The sequence below is a fragment of the Alligator mississippiensis genome, chromosome 14 (genome assembly GCF_030867095.1).
Source record: "Alligator mississippiensis isolate rAllMis1 chromosome 14, rAllMis1, whole genome shotgun sequence".
NCBI lineage: Eukaryota > Metazoa > Chordata > Crocodylia > Alligatoridae > Alligator > Alligator mississippiensis.
In genome coordinates, this window is record NC_081837.1 from 6189619 (window position 1) to 6215319 (window position 25701).

At 50.3% G+C, this 25701-nt stretch overlaps 1 protein-coding gene across 5 annotated transcripts in view; it reads left to right on the forward strand.

The window, feature by feature from the left end:
• Positions 1 to 18019, forward strand: part of CUEDC1 (CUE domain containing 1) — a 92962-nt gene extending 74943 nt beyond the window's left edge. For all 5 annotated transcript variants that reach the window (XM_019493263.2, XM_014608085.3, XM_014608084.3 and 2 more), the window contains 8 exons: positions 2061 to 2187; positions 3662 to 3845; positions 6559 to 6642; positions 8515 to 8604; positions 9943 to 10036; positions 11410 to 11468; positions 12689 to 12759; positions 13768 to 18019. In XM_019493263.2, the coding sequence (XP_019348808.1) occupies positions 2061 to 2187; positions 3662 to 3845; positions 6559 to 6642; positions 8515 to 8604; positions 9943 to 10036; positions 11410 to 11468; positions 12689 to 12756 (706 nt within the window). In that variant the 3' untranslated portion in view covers positions 12757 to 12759; positions 13768 to 18019. The remainder of the gene's footprint in view (positions 1 to 2060; positions 2188 to 3661; positions 3846 to 6558; positions 6643 to 8514; positions 8605 to 9942; positions 10037 to 11409; positions 11469 to 12688; positions 12760 to 13767) is intronic.
• The last annotated feature ends 7682 nt before the right edge of the window (positions 18020 to 25701 follow it).

Below are 25701 nucleotides of genomic sequence, written 5' to 3' on the forward strand. Positions count from 1 at the left end.
GGGCAACTTAGAAAATTGAACCGTGGAACAGATGTGCTTCTTACGAGCTGTCTGGGAGGTGTGATTCAGCTGCAATACTTGTCCGCTAGAGAGTTGGTGAAATGGGTCACCACGGCCAAAAGCTCACGTGGCTTCTCCTTTGGCTCGGCTGGGGGACACCCGGAGTAGTTGAGGCAGAGGACCCACATTGTGTCCCTCTTGCTGCTGAGCTGTTGAGGCCGTGGAACATGTCATCCTTGTGCAGTCCCATCTGGATTTGATGCAGCTGCCTAGAAAGGCAAAAGGGGCCATGAGCTCATCTCCTGTGCACCAAAATTCCCTATATTATCTCTGTCACCCACCCTGCATGGAAACACGTGTCCCAGGTGCAACAGTCTGTTGATACCCAATTGGCCTCATCAGTCATCTTCGGACCCACAGATAAAGCTATTATGGAAGACAACCGTCCTCAACCGTGAGGGATTGCTGAGGATTGCCTCTGTATTGAGCCCTGGAATTTAGTGAATAAAAGTATCGCTTCCAGAGAGGCATCCAGTCTGGATTTTAAAGACATCAAGAGATGTGGTAGCATGTCCCCAAATGGTTACCTACTGGAAAAATGCATGCTTGTTCTCTGGTTTCGTCTGCCAGCTGTAGGATCTTGTTCTGCCTTTCTCTTCTGTAACCGTGTGCGCTGGGGTTTGGGCTGAGGTGCTGTCCAGCTACTGACTTGAGGACAGCAGGGGCCCAAAGGCTGCTCTTACGATGTTCAAAGTGGAGCGGATTTAGCTCAGCTTTCATTTTAGAGGCATGGTCTACAGAGACATGGGCTGTGGAGCTGGGCTTATATGCAGGCATCTGCAGTCACCCTGGGCTGACGTTGTCTGAGCTGACTCCATAAGAGCAGCCGTAGCAGGCCGGCTTCAAAGAAGCGGTTCCCTCTAGGAAGTGTGATGGGAGGTTAATAGATGTGGTTCACTGGTCCAGCCTCGTGGCCGGGTGGAGCCTTTCAACAAGCACCCTTTGGTCCTTGTGTGGCTGAGTCCTCCTCTGTGCCGTGTCAGGCACCCCCGGGCACTCGGCGAAGTGGGGACAGCCAGCGTGCCGCAAAGGGACGTTCGAAAGCAGCCGTCACCAGGGAAGAGGCTTTTATTTGTTTTCTTCCCCGTGTGTAAGTGATAATGAAGACGTTGACATTCACACGCAGTCGTCATCGCCTCCTGCCGCCTTCGCTGACTTTTACGCTTCGCTGACAGCTCTGAAAATAAAATCCGCGCGCGGGCGCACACACGCATGCGATCAGAGGTGGCGATAAGTCCTCTTCACATGGATATGAAATCTGCCGGAGCAGAGATTTCCTCTCACCTCCCTCCTCAGCCCCACTGCCAGCTTATGTCTTCTTTCAAGCAGCCCCATTTGCTCCCCGCCAGCCTCCTCCCCAATGGATGCAAATCAGGTCTGTGCTGCCCTTGTTCCTTCCAAAAATGCCTAGGAACCTGATAATAAGAGCATCCAGATGCCTTTCTGCATCCTACCTGCTGCCTGGCACCCTTAGGCTGTGAGCTCTCCAGGGCAGGGATTTAGTGCTTTGATGAGTGCATCTTGCCTCTCCTACAAAGCAGCTTGTAGGCTGGCATGTAAAAAGTTGCTAACTGGGGGAGTCCTTGGTGCAAGAAACAAGCCCGTTGAAGAAATGGGGCTTTTGGAGGTGGTGGAAGAGGAAGAAGAAGATATCAGGAGAAACAGAATAAAAAAAAAAGAGGTTTTCACACTCCCAGAAATTCAGGGAGCCTTAATGCCAGTAGTGAGGTTGGGGGGTGGTGGTAGAATAGCCTCCTAAAGGCAGGGAGGAACACGGAGCACCTGAGTAAGTGCCGAACCCTGAAATAACCAGACATTTTTAGAACGTCTCACAATTGTAAGCCTTTTGCATGCTTTTTGGGGGCTGGATGGGGCCTCCCGTCTGATTCGAACCAAAGGGCATTGAGAACCGGGTCCGTCAGCATCTGCAGAGCGTGCCGACACGTTGCAATGATTGCTGCCTTATCTTGTCGTGTCCTTTTTTTCCCCCCGGCCTGCAGAATTGATATCCAGACTTCTGCTGGCCCTCCCGCGCAGCGGCGGTACAGGAACTGGAATCCACCGCTCCTAGGCAACCTCCCCGATGACTTCCTTCGCATCCTCCCGCAGCAGATCAGCAGCGTGCAGGTGAGGAGAGTGCTTTCAGCATCTCAAATGCCCTGGGACCCCAGCTTCAAATCGTGGCAGGGCTACTTCTGTCCTGAAGTAGATAGACTGAGTAAAGCGCCTTGCTGTGAAGAGGTGAGGGGCAGTTGGGGACAGGGACTGTAGCCTAATTTCCCTCTCCCTTTCTATTATATCATGTGCTGCGTGCTGGCTGGCTGCCTTCTCCTCCTGAGGCAGCTGTGTTCCAACAGGGACATAAGATTTAGGGTTTGTGAACTTCCTTCAAACTTCACCCTCCCTCCTTCCTGAGTGGGTCACAAAGCCCTACAGCCAGGGCCCTTGCAGTGTCCCCAAGCAGCTGCAAGGAGCCCTTTCCTTGGGGAAACAAGACCAGGCACTTGGCTGACTGCTCCTGGACCTGCATGCAATGCTCCACATAGCCTTTCCACGGCATCCTTTTCACCCACCCCACCCGGCTCCTGCAGGAAGCTAGCAAACACACCTGTCCCCCAAGTCCTTTCTCCTGCAGGCTGGAAGAGCGGAGCCAGCCAATGCAGCAGGAGGAGCTCAGTAGCCAGCTCTCTCTCCCCTTCCCTCTTGGCTCAGAAAACACACCTGCCATATTCTCCTGAGTTATTGCACTGGGGCTTCAGCGTCTCGGGCTCTATTACCTTTCTGGGAATAGGAAGCTGCCAATTCACTGGGCTGAGCAGGGGGAGAGGTCCTGGTGCCCTTTTCCTTCCTCAGTAATTGTATGCTTTTGCTTTTTACAGCCCTCCGAGGGTAGCTGTAAATCAGATAGATACCACTGGTGGGAGATTGCTACCATGTGGATACTGCTGAGCCTCCCCATCTCACCCTTGCAGGCTTCCATATTGTTCTGTCTCGCTTATTTCCAGCTCAAGTGTTTTCCCTTCCCAAGAGAAAAGACTCTTTCCCCCCCAATAACCAGCTCCTGAGATTTAGCCTGGCATCGGAGGGCCACACCGGACTTTTTCTTCCTCCCTAGCCATAAGGATCCTGTGGGCCTAGCAGTGACACCCGTGAGGTCCAGCCATCTTAACTGATTGGAATTTAGTCATCTCTCAGGGTTAGGAGGGACAAAGCACAAGGGGACGCACCGTGTGTCAGCACCTCTGCTGCCGAGCACATGCAGGAGCAGCTGGGTTGTGGAAAAGGCTTTCCCAATAGAAATAATCTTCGAGCATGGTCAGAGAAGAGACCTGTTCATGAGGAAGGAAGGTGAGCAGAGCTTGGACCACTGCTACCCAACCTGCTGTTGCTACATAGAGACCTTTAATTGTTCCAACCTCTGTCCCATGAACCAGGATTTAGCTTAGGAGAGGGCTTATGCTTATATTTTATTGCAGCCACTGGGTCTTAAACACATGCTCACTTGCTTTGCTGAATCGGTGTGAAGTTGAGCAGGACCGCCACTGCAATGTGTGAGAAAAGGCTTCCACTGACTCTCCCTTCGTGTCTCATTCCTGCCCAGAGCTCACAAAGCTGCCATCAGTCGCTGTCATGTGAGAGCAGCCAGAGGTCCCAGGGCTCGCTGGAGCAAGAGAGGAAGTGGAAGCAGTACCTGGAGGACGAGCGCATTGCCCTCTTCCTGCAGAACGAAGAGTTCATGAAGGAGCTCCAGAGGAACCGGGATTTCCTCCTGGCCCTCGAGAGAGGTGACTTGAAGCATTTCTGTTTCTGCTTCCCATGTGTGCGGGTTCCTCCTTCGCTGCCATTTCTTGCCCTTGGGCCCAAAGTCTCCATGGCCTTACATGTGGTGTCATCTTTTCCACCGGTGAAGAGTATGTGCAAAATGCTGCTCTCCCAGGTCCTTCTGTCTTCTGCTAACCGGGTTTAGCAGCTGGTCCCCACCCACTGTGAATTCAGTCCCTCTTTCCCCACCAGCCAGTCCCTTTCACAGTTATCAGACCTACAGACATCGCTGGATAAAATCCTGTCCCCAGTGAATTCAGTGGCAAGGAATTTCACTTCTGCTTTTTGGCCGACCTCTTTCCAGGGAAATGAGCAAAGCACGTCATCAGCTGTGGTCTCCCCTCCTAAATTGTAATGCATTGGGGCTTAGCGGTGTACCATTGTCTCCCAGATGTTGAGGTTTTGGTAGTTTCCCGTTTCACCATGGCTTTCTCTGTGCCTCTGATGTGAATGATTCCCCTTGAGTTGGATGTGTGATCACCCCAGGTGTTAGGCAAGTACATCTCTGTAATTTTGCAATCAAGCTCTGTAATTCTAAAATACTTTGGGAGTCCCTGTAGCCCCTGTGTAGTGGGTTTTGATGGTTGTTAGCCAGCTGCTTGTCTGATGACACTGCAGGGAGAAGTTAAGGGGTTTTGGTGGTTTCATTTCTCTTGAAGGATGAGCCAGCCCCTTCCATTTCTTCTCTGCTCCGTCACTTAAATTCTCAGCACACAAGGCTAATATATTCCCCTCACCCGTCATGGTACCTGTCACTCAAGGGTCTTGTTCTTGGTTTGCGAAAGCTCATTGTAATGCTTTAATTTAAATGCTCTTCCTCCTATCCATCAGCGGCAGAAAATCAGCTGCTCGCTTATGAGTTTCATTTTGCTTCCTTTTACCAGGATAAGATGAACATTTTCAATTTGCCTGTCTAAGCTGTCAGCAAAGTGTTCGTGCTGTGCGAGGCTTTGGAGGGGTGAATAGAAAGCACACAATATAGCAGGGTGGAAATGATGCAGGCCCTGTGTGATAAATTGCATTCATTGCACAACCTGACTGCAGTCCCTAACATGCTCTCATTGATCCGTCTCTCCCAGGCTGGCTTCCACAGTCTGAACCTCCGAGCAGCTCCAGACAGACAATTCTTTACTTGTAAAGGCAGTCTGCCAGAGAGACAGTCCAGCTTCCTTGAATATCTGGAGTTTGCTTCTCAGGGTTGCACTCTCCTGAGGTCCTGCATGGCCCAAACAATGTCAGCAAAGGGGAAGGCGGCTTTGTGGTTCGGGCATGGGACTTGTATTCCAGGGTTTTGGGTTCAGTTCCAAATGGATATATTATTTTCGGTAAATAATATCCATTATTCTGTGTGTATGCATATATGTGTGCGTGTGTGTGTGTATACACTCATTCACACACACATGCGTGCATGTAGAGCAAAATGGAAGCCTCCAAAACCTGAACATCTGGGAGACAGTGGTGCACCCCTAAGCCCAAACATCTGGGATGGAGACCACAGCTAATAGATACTTTTGTCCATTTCCCTGGGAAGAAATCAGCCAAAAAGCAGAGGTGAAATCCTTGCCATTGATTTCACCGAAGTGAGGATTTTATCCAGTGATTTCTGTAGGTCTGATAACTGATTATCACTTACCAGACCTACAGAAACATATATACAGACACTTACACACAAGCTGAGTTAACTGTGCTCCTGGACCCCCAGCCCCTATTATAAAGAAAACGGCATGTCTCCCAAATCCTGATCTACATTTGGATTGAATGCACACAGCTGTGTTGACCTGGAGTTTTGGTTGAGCTCGGAGGCCCTGTTTTCAGAAGTGTGAACATGCTCTTCTGTCACCACTGGTCTTCATGAAGTGACAGGAAGTTACTTTTTTCAATCTTTTCTTGCTAAGAGTTTTCTTGGGGGGTTTTTTAGAAGCAAAATGGCATCCAAACCAAATACTTTTTTTTTAAGCATTTATTTCTTTGTGCAAGTGACCTATGAAGCTTATGCAAATCTCAAGAAAAATCCTATGAAGCCAAGTCCAGTCATAAACTCAGTCATTAATTCCAGCTCACACTGTATTTAGAGCCTGATTTTCAGAGAGACTGAGCATCTGCAAATTCCTGTGGGTTTCAGAGGACTTACGGGGCATATCAGCACAGAAACAACATTATTTAGGTGTCTTTATGTGGAGTTAGGTGCTTAAAAGTAGCACACCTAAGTCTGACTTTGTTTAGCCTTTATTGATTATGTTTGCATGCTCAAATTTTATGCTATTTTTTTTCCATTCACAAATCCAAGATCTAGTTGAAGCTGATACTCATCCGCCAACCAAATGCGATTAGTGGGTGCCAGTCCATGTTCTAGTTATCCATCTGTTCACTCCTAAACATGGTCCCTCAAGGGATGAGGCATGGTGGCAAGACACATTAGCAAAGTCAGCTGTGCTACTGGCCAGGCTGTCCCTACACTTTGAGAAAGGACTGCAGCCTTCGGGGCCGTCAGCTCAGCTCCCCTTGGAAACAATAACCTCCAAATCTTGCCCCCAGCCGCCTTCCTCATTGGGACACTTGTTACTCTGAAGCTGTTAAATCCTGGCAGCGGATGCAGAATAAATGTGTGGTTAGAGAGAGACGAAGGGAGTGAACGTACGAGTTCTAGATCAAATCGAGTATCTTTTTGTTTTTCAGATCGATTGAAATATGAATCAAAAAAATCCAAGTCAAGCAGCGTTGCCGTCAGCAACAATTTCAGTTTTTCTTCTGTAATATCAGGTAATTTACCAGCCACGGGTGAGCATAGCTTCCGATCACTGGGATCTCCCGACACCTTTTGTATTTCTAGGGCTTCTGTCACTGAGGTTCTCCATAAGGACAAGTAGCAGGAGATGAAATATCCCCAAATATCCCAAATCCTTTCTTCTCTCAAAAGCTCTGCTATTTGTGGCCAGGGAGGGGGGAATTCTCATCCTGGAACATGATCAGCAGAGAACTTTGCTCTTGTCTTCTGTGAAATGGGTAGAAGTTATGGGTGAGCTCTTCAAAAGCCAAAGGGGCAGTGAACAGGTTTAACACCTATAGAGAGTTAGGGGGAGTTCAGCACCCAGTTCCTGCTGGTGCTTGGAAAAGCTGCCCCATCAGCTTCCTCTTCCACGGAGGAGATTTTTTGAGTGTTATATTCCTTGCTAGCGCTCCTTGGCATGAGCCCGGTGGTGTGAAAGAGAGTGGTGAGTTTCTGCTAGGTTCCTTGCTTCCTCCTGGCAGAGAAGGTCCTCTCTGTACGAAGTCAATAGCACTTGTCCTGTAGCAGTCTCAGCACCGACAAAGTTTGGGCTCCCGTCAGATCCATTCAAAGGAGCCATCAGATCCACTCTGTTCTAGACCTGTAGTCCAACACGTGCCTCAAGATTGGGCCAGACGTCCAAGATTGAAGCCACCAATGTGTTTCTACCCCTGTGCTTGAGTCTTAAAGCATCATTTTCCCCTGTCCCTAGTTCCCTTCTCTCTTACCACCCTTGGTGACTTAGCTGTGGCAGGAGAGCCGATGAAGAAGGCAGAGAACTGCGATCTAGTTCCCAAGCGTAACAAAGCAGCCCCTTGTGTAGCCCGGAGCAGAGAATCAGCCTCGGAAAGCATGACGACTGCCTCTGAGTAATCCCGATTAACCTTTGTCCTCAAACGCAGCAGCTGCCCCGAAGGACAGAATTAGTCGGTGTCTGTCAGTGTCTTCATGTTCAGTCCGGAGGGGGGCCAAGGCAAATGCAGCTATTCATCGGGGTTGACGTGTCGGTTCTGGCCAAGCTCATGGAATTTCAATTGTGCCCAAATTTGATGAGAAGGGGAGGGCTGCGGGAAGGGAGCACAAGGACACAATTAACAAGATCTGATTCACCCGGATCAGCTGCCGGCACTGGTACAGCTGAGACTTCGAAACTTTCTCCATGCTTAATGAGTTAGATCTGTCTGCCGGGGTGATGGGAATGATCTTGGAGTATGAGCTGGTAACGAGTGGAGGAATAAAAGGAACAGATGGGGTAAGTTAGGGATGTACGTTGTGAGAGCAGGTAGGGTTGACTGCAGTTGCCCAACTCGGCATGGACGTTAGCCAGTGGAGCCCTATTCTCCATTGCCTTGTCTCTTTTGCTGCCATTGGCACCAATGTAAGCTTCCAGGTTGGAGTGGCAGCTGTGCCAGCCAGCCCGATGTCAGTGTGAACAGGTGGAAAAGATATTGAGGACTAGTGATATGAGTCCCTGGATTGAGCTTCTCTGCTGGGATAAGTCACCCCTAACTCTGCTGAAATCAGCAGAGGGCCTGGTCTCAGTCTTGCACCCGTCTCATCAGAAGTCTATCCTGATCTTAGTGGAAGGGGGGCCCCTGTGTCTGCTGACCCCTCTGCCACCCAAAACATACCCCAACTGGCATGGGGATACTCAGCCTGGCCTGTGTCATGGAGGCAGGACAGACTCACCCTTTGTGCTTCCCCAACAGCTGCTATTTCTTCCCTCGTCTCTGTTCTCTGTCTGCGCTCTCATCTCTCTGCCTTGTTCAGCCCAGGATAGAGATGCTTGGCAGCTGCTTCGTGCCGGGGCTGGAACTGGGTCATAACGACCTCGCCCCTCGAGTGACCAGATGTTTGCATTTCAGGTGACGTAGCTCCCTCCGTAACCAGTGAGGCCAGCAGTGCTGTGTCTGAAGATGCCTTATTCAGGGACAAATTGAAACACATGGGAAAATGTGAGTTTGTTTCCAGGTTCCATATGGGCAGACGGGAGGGCGAGTAGGGACGGGAGGAGGAAGCCCAGAGGAGTCTTTGGCACCAGATTGAGCTCTACAGCACTCTTCTGCCAAAGTTGTGTGTGTGTGTGTGTGTGTGTATATGTGCCAGTGAATGCCCCGTTATACAATGATCTGGCTTTCTGACCTTCGTGTTTGTCACACCCCTCCGTGAACCAGACGGGGCCCATGGGCAAAGCACGTTCAGCTGCAGGTGGGGCTGGGTGCTCCCCGAGGCAGCTTGTCCACATGGCAGTCTGTGCTGCCAGCTTTGCACCGTGATCAGCCAGATGGCAGCTGTCTCAGGTCTGCGATACCATCTCCTAATAGAAGCACAGTCAGAGCCGTCGATGAAGAGGATCCCCTGGAGGATGCAGGGGAATGCATGGTTCTGGGTGCTTCCTGAATGGCTTTTGCTCTTCAACTCTTCCCAATCCACCCTGGAAAATGGTGGTGCCCTTAGGAAGGTAGAGGTAGCATGGTTGAATTGTCCTCTCTCCCTTTCTTCCCATCTCCCCGACTCAGAACGGATGAGTCCAGAGGTGCAGAGGGAGTAGCAGGTTCATCATTGGCAGGAGCTTAGCTGGCTAATTGCTTAGACCGCTCGGACCTCATGCCTCCTGCATATTGCAACCTGTGTCCGTCTGCCTTTGATGTCTGTAGCGTACAGTACAAATCTGTGACCTGCCCGGTATTACGGTTCTTGGGAGTGGAAGCAGTTCCTTTCTAGCTTCTGTTTTAACTCCTAAGAGAGAAATGGGGAATTAATAGCTTCTCTTCCCAGTTTTATTCTTTCTTTCCAGCCAGCCACAGGCTGGTCTCCTGTTGCAAAATTAGATTGGCACTCATGGACTCTGACTCACAGGCTACAGTGGAACTGAGCTTCATTTAGTGCAGGGAAAATTTTGCCTTAGTCATGGGCCAAGAATGTCAAGAAACTCACAGTAAGAGTCGGACTAGCCAGACCTTTTGTGTAGTAAATCAAATCCTTCCCCCCAGGGATCAAATTATAATTTTTTATGGACACTGTAACTGGTACTAGGGCTTGGAAAAAGTGTATTGTTCCTGGGCTTCCTAAGGCGAAACACTAAGGCTTTGTGAATCCTGCATTCAAATAAGCAGATTCATTTGGATTCGGTCACCTCCCCACCCCCTGCCTCACTGCCCTGCAGTCTGCAAAGAGTTAATTGTCCTAAAGAGGCAGCATTCGAGCTTGGCATCTCTCATCACCATTGTCTGGATCAGCTTGCGATGGCTTATTATTGAGAGCGAACCTCTCACCTGCCGCTTTCCTTTCAGCTACACGCAAGAAGCTGTTTGAACTCGCCAGGGCTTTCTCAGAGAAGACCAAAATGAGGAAATCAAAAAGAAAACACTTGTTGAAGCACCAGGTGTATCCTTCAGCCTGCACGGGATCCTCCCGTGTCCTGATCACACAGAGGTCTCTGTGACCGAGTCCCAGCTCCAGGGTCAAAACTGCGATGCACGCGGCTGGAGAGGGCTAGAGCAAGGGGGCTGCAGCCACCCTGACCATCCACTAGACATGGGGGGGGGAGAGTGATTCAGGCTAGGTGAAAGGAAGATTATAGAGGGAAAGGCCTGGTATGAAAAGAAATTAAGCCTTGAGATGGAAAAATTTGCAGGGGAGAGCAGGGAAAAGATCTGCTACACACTGCTTCAGTCTCACGTAAGCTCTGAAACTCTCTCTAAGGGGCCTGCACACATGATGTGTTCACACTAATGTAATTTGTACATGAGTCTCCTACAGTGAAGTATACCACACTGGGAGACGGAGTGGATCGGTCAGCAAATTATGCCAGGGTAGCATCTTGCAGAAGGTGCTATTACAGCGCCTCGCTATAGAGCGGAAAGGGAGCAGGGAACAGCCTGTTTTTCTTGAGCAAATACTGTGCCAGGATAAACTTTGGGCAGATGGTGCTTATATCAGTATAACTGCTATATAGTTTTACCCCTTGGTTTTCTTTCCTGGAGCAAGCGAACACCAATTAGAATAAGTTACATAAATGTAGGATTTCTCTGTTAGTCTGCTCCTTTTTTCTCCACTGGTGTAAAATGCGTCGTGTGTCCAGGCTCTAAGATTGGCAGGGGTGGAGATGGATCTGCTGTCGAGGAGGGGAATAACAGTGGCTGTAACCAGAAAGCACGTACTTGCCAGTCTCGTATCTCAAGCTGCAACTGCACCAAATGTATCGGCATTAGGGATTTGTGGGACTCTGGACCCTCTCGAGTCTTGGCTTGTTTGGATCTGGGGTCTGGACTGAGCCTGTTTAAATGGAACGACTTGTCCTTGATCCCTTAAAACTGTGTTGTCTGGCAAGCATTTCCCTAGAGGCAAGTTAATCCCAGCAGCATGCATGCATTGGATCGTTGTCATGCCAGTCTCGGCAAGAGGAGCCCAGAAAGCAAAGGGCAGCTCTTCCTTCCGTCCTGTCTCCTTTGCCTTTCTTTCTTAGCTGGCATGCAGGGGCTCAGAGGAGGCCAGGGGGGAAAGGCTTTGTTTCCCTGTGTACACGGGCAGTAATACCATTCAAAGCATGTCTTCTTGGTGGTGGAGAAACACTGTCATTGCATCGACTCTGGTTATATAAGCCAGATCTCGGACAACAGATGAGCACACTGTAATGGGAAACATACCTTGGGAACCATTCTGGAGTTAACAGTGCTGGGCTGCCTGAAAGGGTATACTTTGCTATGCTGCTGCGGCGGCTCAGGCCATTGGGCATTTTTCCTTAACAGAGCCTGCAGGCTGGGGACCGGGGCATCCACGGCTAATCTTCTTGACGATGTGGAAGGACACTCGTGCGGTAAGGAAATGCCCTGTTTCTGCCAGACGTGAGTCATGGGCTGACTCACCCTCTCTGTTGTTGTGCATGTGGCTGGGTGGGACTCTGAATCGCGTGGGTCTGAGTGTATCCCACGGCAGAAATGGCATATCCTCCCTAGGGAGGTGTCTTCCTGCCTGCCATGACCTCAGCCATGTGGCTTTGCAGTTTCCTTGGGCCATGTTGGGCTGCGCCATCTGGGTGACCGTAGCAGACTGAAAGAGGAAAGCTCCTGCCCAAGGCATGGAGGAGCTTTCCCAAGCCAGGGGAAAGAGGAGGAGGTCCTCCTCTGTTTTGAATGATGCTTCTCTGCTTTCTCCACACTTCCGCTCCTTGAATGGATAACGAGTGCTTCCTTGTACAACCACCATGAGAACTCAGGCATCAAAATAGCTGGCTGGGAAAGTGGTTTCCTGTTTGGGAAACTTCTTGAGATTCCAGATAGGGATAAGAACAAGAGATTGATCCATCCCAGGATAGCAGGAGCCAGGCGGTTGAGGCATTTGTCTGGGACAGGTGAGGTCTAGGTTCAGGGTGGTGCCCTGAATCAGGGAGAGCTGGGACTTGAACCAGGGGAGCTCCAGGTATCCAGCCCACCTCCTTGTAGCAAATTGGGGCTCCTTCTCAGAGGACAGGTGACCACAAAGCAGAGGGCAAGGAGCACCCTCTGTCAGCTTGGCTGGGCAAAGCTGGTGGTACCTCTCAACAAAGTAGACCGCTGTGATGAAAGGGGATGGGTTGACAGCTCTGGGATTTGAAGTCCTTTATTAGTCTGCATGACAGTAACAGTAGAAGGGGAGGTGGCCCTGTCCCCTTACCCCGGAGAACACCGTGAGGGATTAGACAGGGGGTGCAGCCTGTGATTCATTCATGCCTTGACCTGTTGGCTGAGACAGCCAAGAAAGGGGAAGTTTGTACAGGTGGGTGCACAGGCAGCAGGAGATGGGATGACACCTACCAACTCATTTCTCAAAGGCCACTGCACAACCATCAAGCAGGGACCACGCTGTCACTACTTGCCTAGGGCAGATTCAGGCCAGTGTCCCAGCAGCGAAAGTCACCTCTGTTACTCTACCAGCCCCCAGTCTCTTGTGTCACTGCCGTGACATGGCACCCAACCATGACACGATACCCAACTTGCTTAGGCGCAGGGGAAGAGTCTCCTCGGGGTGTGACGCGAATGTTTCTCTCATGCTTTTCAGATGAAGACTTCCAAGCAAGGCGGCCGCAGCTACACGAGGAAGAGGAAACACCGAAAGAAGGGCAATAAGTGGTAAGAGCTGCCTTGAAGCCAAGTGCCACTCATTACAGAAATTGGCTGGGCTATGCTAGGCTACCCCCAATGAGCTCCAGGCTCGGTTGGGCGCCTGGAGCTGACAGACAAAGCACATGCCTCGGAGCAGCCAAATAATCCATTGCAGCTGCCAAGAATCAACAAGGCTTTTTGTGCCGTGTGAGTCCTGTATTAAGGACAGAAGTTGGGCTCAGTGCGTAGAGCCTGGTGCAGGACACCTGCATGACAGTGAATGTCAGCCACAGGGCTTAGCCCTCTGTTGCTACATTGCATACCTGTCTGTCTCCCTTAACAGCTGCTAGGTGGAGAGCAGCAGGGCCGCAGCCCCTAAATAGAGTCGCTTTCGGATTAATTCTCCATTCTGCATGAGCTCTGAGGGCAGGGCTCGAGTAAAAGGTCCCAGACTCACGGCCCCACAGAGGGGAAGTCCACACCAGTGCAAATAGGTTGGTGGAAGGGTCTTCTCTATGGGTGAGAGGGGAGTTAAGTCCTTAGGGGCAATTAGGCTTTTTCTCTTGGCTGAGGCTGCGAATGAGGGATCCAGTGCAACGGAGACTTTTTTTTTTTTTTTCTTCTCAATGCGAATCCTGCACTGGGAGGCCCACAAAATGCATGGTACTCAGGACACCCAGCAGATGAGGCTTGATGGAGATGAGGAAATTCCCAGGCCACAGAGATCTCCCGTTTCCTGTTGCAGCTGGTTGTGCAAGCATTTGTATTCCAGTTTGCAAGGACGGCTGCCAGGCCAAGTCTGCCCTGCTCTTTGTCTTCCATTGAGAGCGTGTGTGTGGGTGGGCTTGGCATGAAGTTATGGATGAAAACACACCATGTATCCATGCCTGCCCATTCACATGCATCAAGCTCAGTCATTATTTATGGCTCGGTTTAACAGCATCCACTGCAGAGTGACAGGCTTGATGGCAACAGCCATGCGTGAAGCTGCTGTGACTAAGCATGCTTTTCCCCCTTCTGTCTTCTCTTTTCTAGATCCCAGATCCATTACCCGAATTGGGCTTTGTGGCTGGAAGAGAACTTATCAAAGGCTTAATAAGAAGATGACTGAACAGGAGAGAAAAAGCAGTCCCTTGGCTGTTTTTTCTTCTCCCCTGCTGTTGTACTCTTGTGAAGTACAGGTATTAAAATGAGGCACAATGTTTTCTTACCAGGGGTTTGAAAACACCTTTTCCTCTTTAGCAAATCCAGCCAAAAATCAGCAGCTGATCTGAGTTTTTCTCAATCGCTGCTGTGAAGATAGTGGATGTCAAGCTTATGGGAGTAATGGTCGACTCCTCACACTCTGATACATGTGCTGTTCTGATATGAATTCAAAACAATAATAATAATAATAATAATAATAATAATGCAGCCAAACCTGAGCCCTGGCTCAATCATTTTTAAACATATCTCCGTAGCAGTGTAATCTTACTCTACGCACACGAAAAAAGACCTACAAAATGTTGTTGTTTGCCGCTAGGGGTAATGAGCTGGGATTCAGGTCAGGTATTGGTCAATATGAATTCTCTTTTAAAAGAAAAGGCCTTCTTCTTTTTATTTTTTTCCAGACATCTTACTTTGGATGCAACCTTTTGCCTCAGGCATTGATCAAAACTGCCTTGAAACATGCACAAAGCTGGGACTGTGTTTTTCTGTCCCATGTACAACCTTCTCTTGCTTTGTGTTGCTGCTCCCATGATATTATGGTACCATTCCCGAGCTGGGATGAAGGGTGGATGGGGTGGGTGGATTTTGGAGCAGTTTCATTGTCATGGCTGATTTCTCAACTAGAATGCGTCTCATGAGGTCTTGTTTGGATTGGGGTAACGTTCGTGCCAGCTGGCTTCTCCCTCGGCGGCAGAAAGTACGCTTGATGAGCATGGTTTTCGATGGGCTGGGAGTGTAGATGGGGCCTTGTTTGATTTTCCCCTCTGAGCTTGTTCATCACAAGCCAAATCCTATTGAATGGGCAGTTTAGCTGTTGGGATCAGGATTTGGCCTCAAGTGAGATGCAAATGGCTCCTCGCCCCTGGGTCCCACCTGGTCCTGGCACATCTGTGCAGAGACCTGGCCAGGAGTTTTCAGAGCATGAGAAGGTGTGGTTGGCTCGGAGTTTATTGGCTTCTTTGGAGGGAGCTTGCAATCCCATGTCACAGCCGAGTGCTGTGAAGGACTGGAAAAGCAACACTAAGATCATTTTAGCTGAAGGGGGAACTGTCAGGCCAAAATAATCCTCATGCGTTCGAACCACAGGGTCGATTGTTTAGTGCGAAATAGCTCCCATGAGCCAATTTTGCCTCTCTCTGGCAATATTGTCTATTCTCAGCCCGGCCAGCAAAAAGAAACCAGTCAAGTTTCTCTTTCTGGCTCTCATGCACTAGCACAAATGTTACGACATTTGGGTTGCAAATGGAGCAGGAGGACGAAGAAATCCAAGCAATCAAACAAACAAAAAGCTGTTTTCATTGCTTTTCTATTGGGCTTTGGAACAAAAGCCCAGGCTGCGGGCTTTCAGTCTCCCTTTGGAAATCTGCTTCAGAATCTGTAGGCCTTTGAAGCGTGTGCCAAGTTCGATGCTTTTTAAAAGTTGCTGAGCAGGAGGATTCTTGCTCCATGCACCTGGTGCTCAATCAGCCTATACTCTCGCTGCCTGCAGACTTAGAAAAACGAGGGTGGGAGAGGGATGTTTGGGAGATGCCATTAAGACCAACTCATGCCCTTAGTGGGGAAGAGCATGCACACACGCACATGCATACGTGCACATGCACACACACACATGCATACACTTGCGTCAGTCTCTCAAGTGACGCATCCTTGTGGTGTGGAACGTTATTTGGACGCTTCCTTCGGATCTCAGCTATCTTGGGTACGTGGTTTCCTGCTCAGAACCTGAGCCGCTTCGAACCCCGAACAGTATGGTTCCCTCAGGCACGATTAAGTCACAAAGTGGACAGCCGTTGTGGCCCTCCACCAATTCTTAGGGTCCTCAGGGCCCACCCTTCCAGCGAGGAGCCTGGTCTTGGCATCTTCACCATTTTCTTTTTAAAGGCCAGGGAGAGGCGCATCAATGAGTCCTTTGGTAAAATCCCCTGAATGGAAGGAGAAACATTCCCCCTCCAAAGCTAGAAAAGCTCCAGATGACGTCAGGCTTGCTTAGAGGAGAGTCCAGCGGTTTGGAGTCTGCTGGACTATGCAGGATGTGAGGTTCCAGGAACGTGCTTTGCAGGCTTTTAAGGGAAAGGATATGACTAAGGTGCCAGATGCCCGCAGCTCCCTGTGAAATCAGCAGGCTCTGTAGTGCCGAGTGCCATTCAGGATAAAGTCCCACGTTTGGAAAGTGTGCGTGTGTGTGCATGCATGTGCACATGTGTACGCACATGCGGATTGCTGAGTGTGAAGCTGGAACCGTGCCACTGGAAATAGAATGGCTTTTGCAACAGGGAGAGACTTTTTTATATATTCCTCAGCCGAGAATAGTTAAGGCTGTTTTTTTGTCCCTTTTTTCCCTTTTCCTATCGTCAGTTGGCTCCCTGTTTAATAAGTGTTTGCCTGTTCCTCTCTCCCAATCCAAAGCGGCTCTGCCTGTTTGGAAGCGAACCAAGCTTGGAATTAAATCAGCTTGTAAACGTTCCAGCGCCTCTTGGCTACCAAGGGCTTAACTCTGAGCTAAGTTTCCATCAACGCGAAAGGCATGAACAGATGATCAAACAGAAGCTCAGACTCTTGCTGGTAGGAAATTTTACAGCCTGTCCCAAGAGAGGAGCATTTTTCTTAGGCAGGCTGGTCTCCGGGCAGTCCGCTGCTTGAGGGATGTGGGGCAGGGGAGATAACAAAGCACCTGTCCCTCCGGACATGTGTTGTATGTTTACAGCCGGCCCGGGTGCTCAGTGTAGTGCAAGGCCCCCCGAAGTCTTCTCCCAGCAGAGTGTCCCTTGTCGTCTTGTGCAATCGGGTTGTACAACAGCCGGGCTGCAAGGAGTCATGGTAACTAACATGACGTTCAACACGATTTAGCAATCTGTAGACAAGGACAAGTCAGCTTACTGTCACATCATCTAATCGCGGGTAATGCTACCCGAAGCACGGGATTAACCACAGCTAGGTGGTAAATACAGTTTGTTCCTGCCTAGACTGACCGCTAGGACATCAAGTTCATGTACGCAGCTCCTTAGAGTCATGTTCTCCACATAACCTTCATGTTGCAGTGGATAAAAGACCAGAGGCAGCTGGCTGCCCCCTCCTCCCTCTCTTTGGGCTGATCTCAAGCTGTCTTCATTATGGCTATAAGCTACTAAGCATCCTTTACTCCCTTCGAAGCCAACTTTGGAGCCTCTTGCATTGCAGGACATCCCATCCTGAGGTCTGATTCTCCATAGACCCAAAGTGTAGATATTAAAAAAAAAGCCAAGCAGAGTAGAGAGCGTTTAGTGTGTTTAAGAGACTGATTCACTAAAGTGAGTGGGAGAGGACTAAGGTCGTTACACAGCATTCTTTAATTGTGTACAATGGGTGTCAGGCTTCGAGTGAGATGTAAAGGCGCTTTGGCGCACGTTGCTCAACATGTGCTAGCTACTACGAGTTCTTCGTACGCATGGTTCAGGAAGGGGTTAGTGACCTGCGGTCCACAGACCATACCTGCCCCACCAACTGATTGCATCTGGCCAAAGAAGCCAGAACTTCGGCCGCAATTTGGCGGCAGGGGATGTTGACGACACCGCGGCAAGGGGGGGGACGTCGGACCTAGCTCCATTGATTCAGCCCATCGCTCCTAAAAGTTTGCTGATCTCTGCTTTAAGGCACACTGCCTTGTCTGTGTCTCCGTAGGATGTGTCGGCTAATCCAATCTAACAGCAAACCGTACGAGCTCCTACTTTAGACAAAGCCGTTCGGAACGACGTAACCTGGTAGCCATTTCAAAACGTCCAGGGGGTATAAAGTATTGCCATAGCAGAAGAAGAGTGATTCTCCCCCTCTCCTTTTTTAAAATTCAGGTATAACAAATGGAAAGGCTGCTATGAAAGGCTTGAAAGCCAAATCGCATTTCTTCTATAACAATGTACAATACTCAGTGACATTTGTATTGCTTCTCTACAAAACGAACAAAAACCCTCCCCAAAATAAAACAAAAAAGACTTCTGTGACGTTTGTGAGTGTTGCTATTTTAGAATTTATTTCCATAAGTGATTTTTTTTTTCTTAAAGATGTTTAATAGTAATTCATATAATAAAGTCACGTTGTACTCTTACTGCTTTGGTTTTCTTTGCCTTTGATTTTTTTCTTTCTCTTTTTTTACCAGCAAAGGTGAACCAGAGAAATCAAAACTATGAGTGAAGTCAGTTTTCTCTTCGTTCTAGTTCCAGGCACTGCTCTTAAAGGTTAATCTGGTAGAGATTATTACTTCCTTTCAAACAGCGAGGCTCTAGCAATCCTTCGTATGTCCATTTTCCACCTCGGGGCTTTGCAGAAGCAGAAGGGAGGACTTCTGTAAACAGCCTGGCTGCTGCAGAAGAGCCCTAAAAGGCCCTTTCAATGGCAAGTGAATGAGTGTTGGTCAGAAAATGGGCTTTTTTTTCCTTGGGTGGGGGTGGAAAAAAAGGGCTAATCTCCCAGGACACACCATGGTTTCCTCTTGGCCTCACAGACTACACTTTGTGTAGAGCAGGGGTCGGCAACGTGCCAAAAACACCCGCAAACTCGGACCTGCTTGTCCGAGGGGCCAGGGGCAGATGGCAGGGGAGCCGCGAGGGGCCTGATCCTTGTTGTGGCGGTGCAGCCCCGGCCCCTTCCCCGCCGTCCGCCCCAAGGTGCGCAGGCCAAGCAAAATGCCTTTGCGTGCCGCACTGTGGCACTCGTGCCAGGGGTTGCCCACCCCTGGTGTAGAGATACCTGAGTTACTGGGTTACCAGAAGCAGTTTAATTGCAGCAACACCGTGCTCAGAAGGGACCTAATTTGGCCTGCAGTCCATAGCGTAGGCCAACCTTTGGAAAGGGAAAGAGGAGAAATGGAGCCTGCCCCATAGACAACGGGGCCACGAGGGATTGTGACACCCTTTCCAAATCAAAATGGCCCGGTTGGCCTGGAGTGTTGGCCAGGACAGGTTTTTTTCCCCTTCAAAAGCAGGCACCATTTGTGGGGCAGGAAAAAAATGCTTTTGTTCAAAAACCTTGTTTTTTGTCTGATACCAGTTGCAACAGAAAACGTATACGCAGGGCTAGGCTGAAGATGGGGGGAGCGAGAGAAGGTGCACAGCCTCAATACAAATTTTGACTCGAGTTCCCACCCCCCGTTTACGGTACAGGAAACTTTTAAGCCCGCAGAAAGTTTTCCTGAGAGGAAGCAAGAGTCACGCTCTCCCTCTTCCAGAAGGACACAACATGCCTTGGCTCTTGAACTTAAAAGGACCCGCATACTGGTGTTAGGGACAGGAGATATTAGTTTTGGTGGCTGTGGTTTGGTCATGACTCACAGCCACGCTTTGGGAGGGTAGATCCTGGATCGGGGAAACCATCTGAAGCCTGGCACAGGAGGTAGGAGCTGGGCAAGGTATTCTTTGCCAGCATGGGACCCCACTGCCAAGTCTTGCAAGAGGTCAGCCTTCATCTTTGGCCTGGAGGTCAACAGCTGGTGGCTACAGTGAGATCCGAGTGAAGCTGCATGTCCCGGGACCTGCGGTCCCTCCGTATCGAATGGGTTTTGACCTTTCTTTCTCAGGCTTGTGCTTGGTCCAAGGAGGCTATGAAGGGATTGCAAGGTGAGCGAGGAGGTTTTATGTCTCTGTTGATGTAACGCAGCATTGCCGCTTGGCTCAAGGTAAAGCCCCTGTGCTCTGGCTTTGCTCAGCGTGGGAGAGGAGATTCAGCACCAGTGACTTAAGATAAACGATGTTATGCTGAGAAATTATTTCCCAATTAACACGGATGATCTTGGCAGTTGCATGCTAGCGTAGGGGGCATGCAGCAGGCATCCATCCGTTTCACTTGAGAAATGTGGGGACGTGTAGGCCACGAGCCAACGCAAGGGCTTCCACTGAGTTCAGTGGGCATTAGGTTGGGCTCTTTGCCAGCGAAATCAATAGCGAATCTTCTGTAACGAGGGTTTATTTTCCCTGAGCAAAAAAGCTGGCTCAACCACCTCGAGATGAGCTGTGAGATGAGTCCGCGGTGTGTCTGTAGTCGGCTACAGCAGCGTGGAACTGCGTTTGATAAAAAACGTGGCGAGTTACCCACTTAATTCTGAAAATAATAGGTCTCTCGGGGCTGGAGTATGTGCAGTTTCCTTAAACTATTTCATTATCTGTATTATCAATACACCAACTCCTCCATGTCTGTCAAATATACAGCAGCCTGGCTCCAGCGCGCTGTCTCTGGGTGGAATGGAAATAAATTATTATAATGCATTATTTCTGAAATAGGGGTTACTCGTGTTCAATGCCGCATGGCCCTGCTCTGTGCTGAGCGTCTGGATTGGTACGTCGTGAACGCTGCTGCACTTCCTGGTAGCACATCTCAACATGGATGCGAACATCTGTGTGTGGGGTTCCCCTGCTTTGAGATTTGTTTTGAGTTCGAGCTTCAGCTGTTTCCTTCCCTCCCCCAAATCTTCGAGGGGAGCTGGTCAATTGGGGATGCTACTGGCAGGTCTGAGGACTGGCCGCTCCAGTGACTCACAGTAGCAAGTCCTGCTCTTTTTATCCTTGCCCAACCCTTGCACGTTGGGTAAGGTGCAACTGGGCCGTAGCAGACACCAGTGCAGTGGCTGCTTTGGCCAGCTCCTGCTGGCTCATTAGGCTTTACTGGCCTTTAAGGCATTGTCAGCTTCTTATTCTTGCCAACGGTATCACCGTTAAGGCATTGGGTAAATAGATGGCTCCCAAACTCATTACTTTTAAAACTGGAGGAGCCCTGGGTTTGCTATGTGGGGGCATTTGAATATCCCCACCATGGAGCCAGGCTGGTGTCTAATTTGATTCATCAAGACCAGCTTTGGTGGAATAGGGAGGACTGCCAGCCTCACTGGAGATCCACCCCGCACTGACATGCATGAAATATGACTTAGGAACTGATGGGTGGTGAGGTGAGGCTATGAGAGCTCCCTTCCTGGTGCCTCCCTGCACTATCCTGCATGCCTTCTCTACTAACCTTCCCTTCATTTCCTAGGTGCTGCCTTCCTCTGGACACCCGCTGGTGGATGCTGCACGTGCGTGTGCCCTCCCTACGCTGTTAAGAGCTGTGGAGTCCTCGCCAGGGCTGGGATGCTATTGCCTTGCAGTGGGCAGTCAGAGAATTGCACGCAGATGAGTCTAGTTCTAATATGCCCGTATAAGCAATGACCACAGACCAGGTACAGAGCGGGCAACAACAGGACCCACTTTCCCAGACAGGGAGAGAATATTCCCTATTTGCTGTTCTCTGGGACAGCTAGCGAGGAGGCTTGGTTTTATTTGGCTGCTTCCAATGCAGACGTTTGCCCATCGGCAAGCAGATTTGAGGCTGCTTGCTCTCTTCACCCAGGCCCCTGAGCAAGTGTCAGGGCGTAGCAGCTTTCACTCTTTGGGAGGGAAGGACTAGAGCCTCCGGCTGGGCACGGAGAAGTGAAAGGCTGACTTGTTTGCAGTCCCTTTAGCTGTGTTGTGGCCTGTCCAGAGCTAAGAGTCAATGGCAAAGGCCAGAATTTCTCCAGCCAGCAGGATGCAACCCCAGGCACCCTTTGCACCAAGAACTGTAAACAGAGCTGCTTTGCAGGAGGGAGCTGACTCCAGAGCTCAGGCCCCTTTGCAGAGATGACTGTCAAAACAAGGAGCTTCTTGCTCAGATGTGCCACCTCTTGCAGCCATGGCTCTATGGGCGAGGGACAGCAGCAGTCTCCCAGGAAGATCCTGAGCTACGTTTTCACCGTAGATCTGGAAATCCATAGGCTGCCACTCCAGGCTGTATGTCTGAAATGCCAAGTTTGGAGTCTAGAGATACTTTGGAGTTCATTGCTGGCAAGAAAGGCTTGTGCCTTCAGCATGAGGCTCTGTGTGGTCTTCTCCAGGCTCTGCCACTGACTGAGGTGGTGACCTTGACCAAATCCCTTCATTTTTTTTCCCAACCCTTGCTCCCCTTATGAACAGAACTGGCATAGCTAAGCTCCCCCGCTGACCCTTCGAAGCTCTGTTCGTTATAACATTCCTTAGGAGCTGTGGAGGGAGAGGGCTGGACAAAGACTGTGCATTATTTACTGCCACTATAGTGTGCATTATTTACTGCCAGTATCAGTGCTGGGAAAACGATGCTGTCTCTCTTCTTCAGCTGATAATTCCTGCGATTAACCTGCCAGCATTGCAGGGCAGAGTCCAGGGCATTTCAAACCAGTTTAAAAGGTCAGAGCCCTTGGAACAACCATGCATATGGCTGTGGGAAGAGGCTTCTTTCCTTTATAGTTCACTTAGGGAGTGGGAGAATGTTGCTTCTCTAAGTCAACCTTTTAAACTGGTTTGCTTCTCTACAGATTTTAATGGAGATGGTTTAAAAAGTCCCCAACCACAACTGCAGCCAGGTTGTCCCGCAGATCAGGGAAGTTTTGGATCGGGGTTGAAACATTGCTGCTTCGTGTTGGTCTCTGCCGCGTGTTTGTGCTCCTTCCTTTGTAACGCTGGGCAGGAGCCAGATGAAGTGCCTGCTTTCTAAAATGAGTGAGTGTGTATTCTGCACTGACTCATCTCTTGCAAAGAAGGGAGCGATGTAGCTAGTCCTCGAGATGCATTTCTTGGGAGTCAGGTTCCTGGAAATCCTGGAGTTGCAAGAAGAGCTGTTTGCTCAGAGCAAATACCTTCATCATCACTGTGAAATCCATAAATCAAATAAAATATTTAAAAAATGAATAATAATAAAAAAAACCCCTTAGGGGAAGCCAGTCTGTGAGCATCTGTGATACGTTACACCTGCTGCTCCCTGGTGGAGACGGTGAGCAGGTGTTAGGAGCCCTCACTGAAACATCAGAGCAAATATAGCAGGCCCAGTTCTGTACTGCTGGGTCCTACGGGGTTGGCCATTGTACTGGGCAAAGCGGGTGTGAGATGTCATGTTATAATATCATGTTCCTTTTGCACGGGAGTAGGCGATGACAGAAGATAGACAGCAGTGGAGAATGGGTCCCTTCATTTGAACTGTCCCCTCTTTTGAACTAGGCGGGAGGAGCCTCGAGCTTTGACTAGGTGACCGCTGCCCTTAGACGGGAGCAGCGGGCTGTTGCCCTTGGCTGTGCAAACACAGTGGCCAGGACCAGGGATCTAGCATTTGCTGTTTCAGCGTAGCCCTAGTACCGGGCCTGTGGCTCCTTGCAGACTCTACCAGTTCTGCTTCTACAATGCAACAAAGACCAGGCTGGTCCCTTGCCAGTCTTGAGATGCATGTGATTTCTCCCCCTCTCCAAGACCTTGCATCTTATGGGAGTTACGGGTGCTCTGGCACTGATATGAAGATGAGCAGGGTGTGAGGGACACTCGGAGGAAGGACTTCAGATAGGTCAGGATAATGCAGATTGTTCTTACTCGGCGAGGAATTAAGTGAGCTGAAAGCTGAGTGGCTATGTGAGCCTGAAACCCATGTGGGCTTTATTTGAGGACAGATGGTCTAAGCTTATGGGCTCTGCTGTGTGTCAGTTGGAGGGTGCCCTAATACACCCTCAGACCCGTGTTCTTCCTCCTGAGCGGGTTTAGTATCTATCGCATGGGCCTCTTGATTTGTTCTCTCATCCTTTTGAAATAACTAAGATACAGATGTCCATCTCCCTAGGCAGGTGCCCCTGCTCCCCAACCAGAATGCCGTCATTCCTCATCTGCCATCTGAGATGGGAGTCTGACCAGGCCAAGGCAAAGGGGATTAACTCAATCAGCTGGAAGCTTGACATGCCAAGCAGGCACGGGTACGTGACTGGCACGGGTTCGATGTGCATAATGCGATTGCTGCTGCCGGTCTGCAGCTTGGGATTTTGCTGTCAACCTTCTAGACCGAAACATTTCATCATCTTTGCTTACCCTCGTTCCTAAAGCCAAGACTTCCAAAGGTTACAGCTTCCCTTTGGACTCGTAGCTCTCTACTCTAGCACCTCAGTAAGTGCCCTAATTCTCCAAGGCATTACGCCTCCAGTTACAAATCCACTTCTCCTGGCTGCTCAATGATTGGACTCTGTGCTTGTGCAGGGAGAAGTATGCACCTGAGCAAACCATGCCAAGTTATAAGTGGCACTTCAGAAACCTTGGTTTGAGATGTCTGAGTTTTACTAAACCGTGCTCTTTTAAACCAATAAACTGGAGCAGTGGATGTTGGAGGGTAATGGCAACCAGCAGATATTCCTGACAGCATGTCACATACTACAATGGTACAAAACTTTGCATGCTGTTCATTCATTCAGGCAGCTGTGCCTCGGCTCCTGGCTGCGTGGGTTGCCATTACCGCAGTAATCGCCCTACTTTGTGAGAGTGATTTATTTGTAGCACCTTGATGCTGGCTTCTCGAAGGCAGTGTTTGCAGGGGGGAAGGGAGTTATTTTTTTTCCTCCATTGCGTGATGCTATTTAGACATTGAAATTCTGTGTTTGGAATAGGAGGGCAATCAAGATAAGGCGTGGTTGGCATAACATTCCCTGCCGGAGATGTTTCAGGGTGTTTAATCATAGAAGCGAGATGCAATTAGAAACAAATCACAACATTGACAGAGCGACGAGCCGCAGCGGGGCTATTTTTAGCCTGGCAGAGAAATTCCCGTTTCAGACACGCACGCTGGTAGCGCCGATCGCACTTGTCCTCCAGTGTCCTCCCGCGTCATGTGGGCACGTGGCAGGGCAGTGAAGGCCCGGGGAGGATTCCTGCTTTTTATGAATGTCTTGGGATTTGGCAGGTAAAGCTTTTGGGGTTTTAAGGGTCAAGGCCAGACAGCGCTGAGACTGGCATCCCCTTGCACAGCGACAGCAGGGCTGAAGGCTTCCCCCCACCCTGCAAGCAGGCTAGTGTTGGGGAAGCACTGCGTGGCAGGGTTACGGGGACAGACATCTGTTGCATCCTTTGCCTTTCTTTTGACGCTGGCCACTTAAAAGGTGTCTGGGGTGTGGAGGTTTTGCGCTGACCTACAGTGAGGCACGCCGACTTTGTTCTGCGCTGGCTGCTAGGGGCCAAGGATGTTTCAGCCAGGCTGAATTTGAAGCCACAACTTTCCCTAGGAAGAAACTCCAAGTCCTAACAGCGTGTTTCCTGAGCCTTTCAGCCTCACAAACCCACGTCCAGCCTGGCAGACGGGGGCCGTAAACCTGCAAGACCTCCCCCAGCTGCGCAAGTCTCCCGGACTCCTCGCTGCCCTCCCTCCGGCGACCTGCGAGGGACGAAAGGGGCAAGGTGCTTGTAGCGTCCCAGCTATCGGGGGCAGCGAGGGCGTCCTCTCCAGGGAACTCTGCTCCGCTTTCTATTGACGCCCTCGTGCATACAGGAGCCGCCCGAGCCGCCTTTGCCAGCAGCTGCCACGTGCAAGGCCTGCGGCAAGGACGAGCGCGAGACGCGCTGGGCGCACACGCGTGCAGGAGCGTGGTTCGTGCAGCGCCGTGCCGACGTCCAGGGGACTTGGCGTGAGCACGTGCCCGGGGTGGAGCAGCAGGAAGACCAGTCCCAGGGCTGCCATCCTTGGGGGCCTTCATGGCAGAGGATGAAATCACTATGCATGTGATGTATGACATGCATGTGCAGCAAACCTGCTGCTTTGTGGCAGGGGGAGGCAGCAGCAGCCCTGCCCCCCACACCCTCCCCTCCCTACCACATCACAGCTCAGCCCCAATCGGTCATCGGCTGCTTCTGCCTGGCTGGGCAGGCCCGCTCGGCGACCAGCTACTGCTGCCTCCGCGGCCCTTTCGCCCCATCGATGGCTCGGCATTCGGCAGTGCCTGCTGCTTCCGCTTCC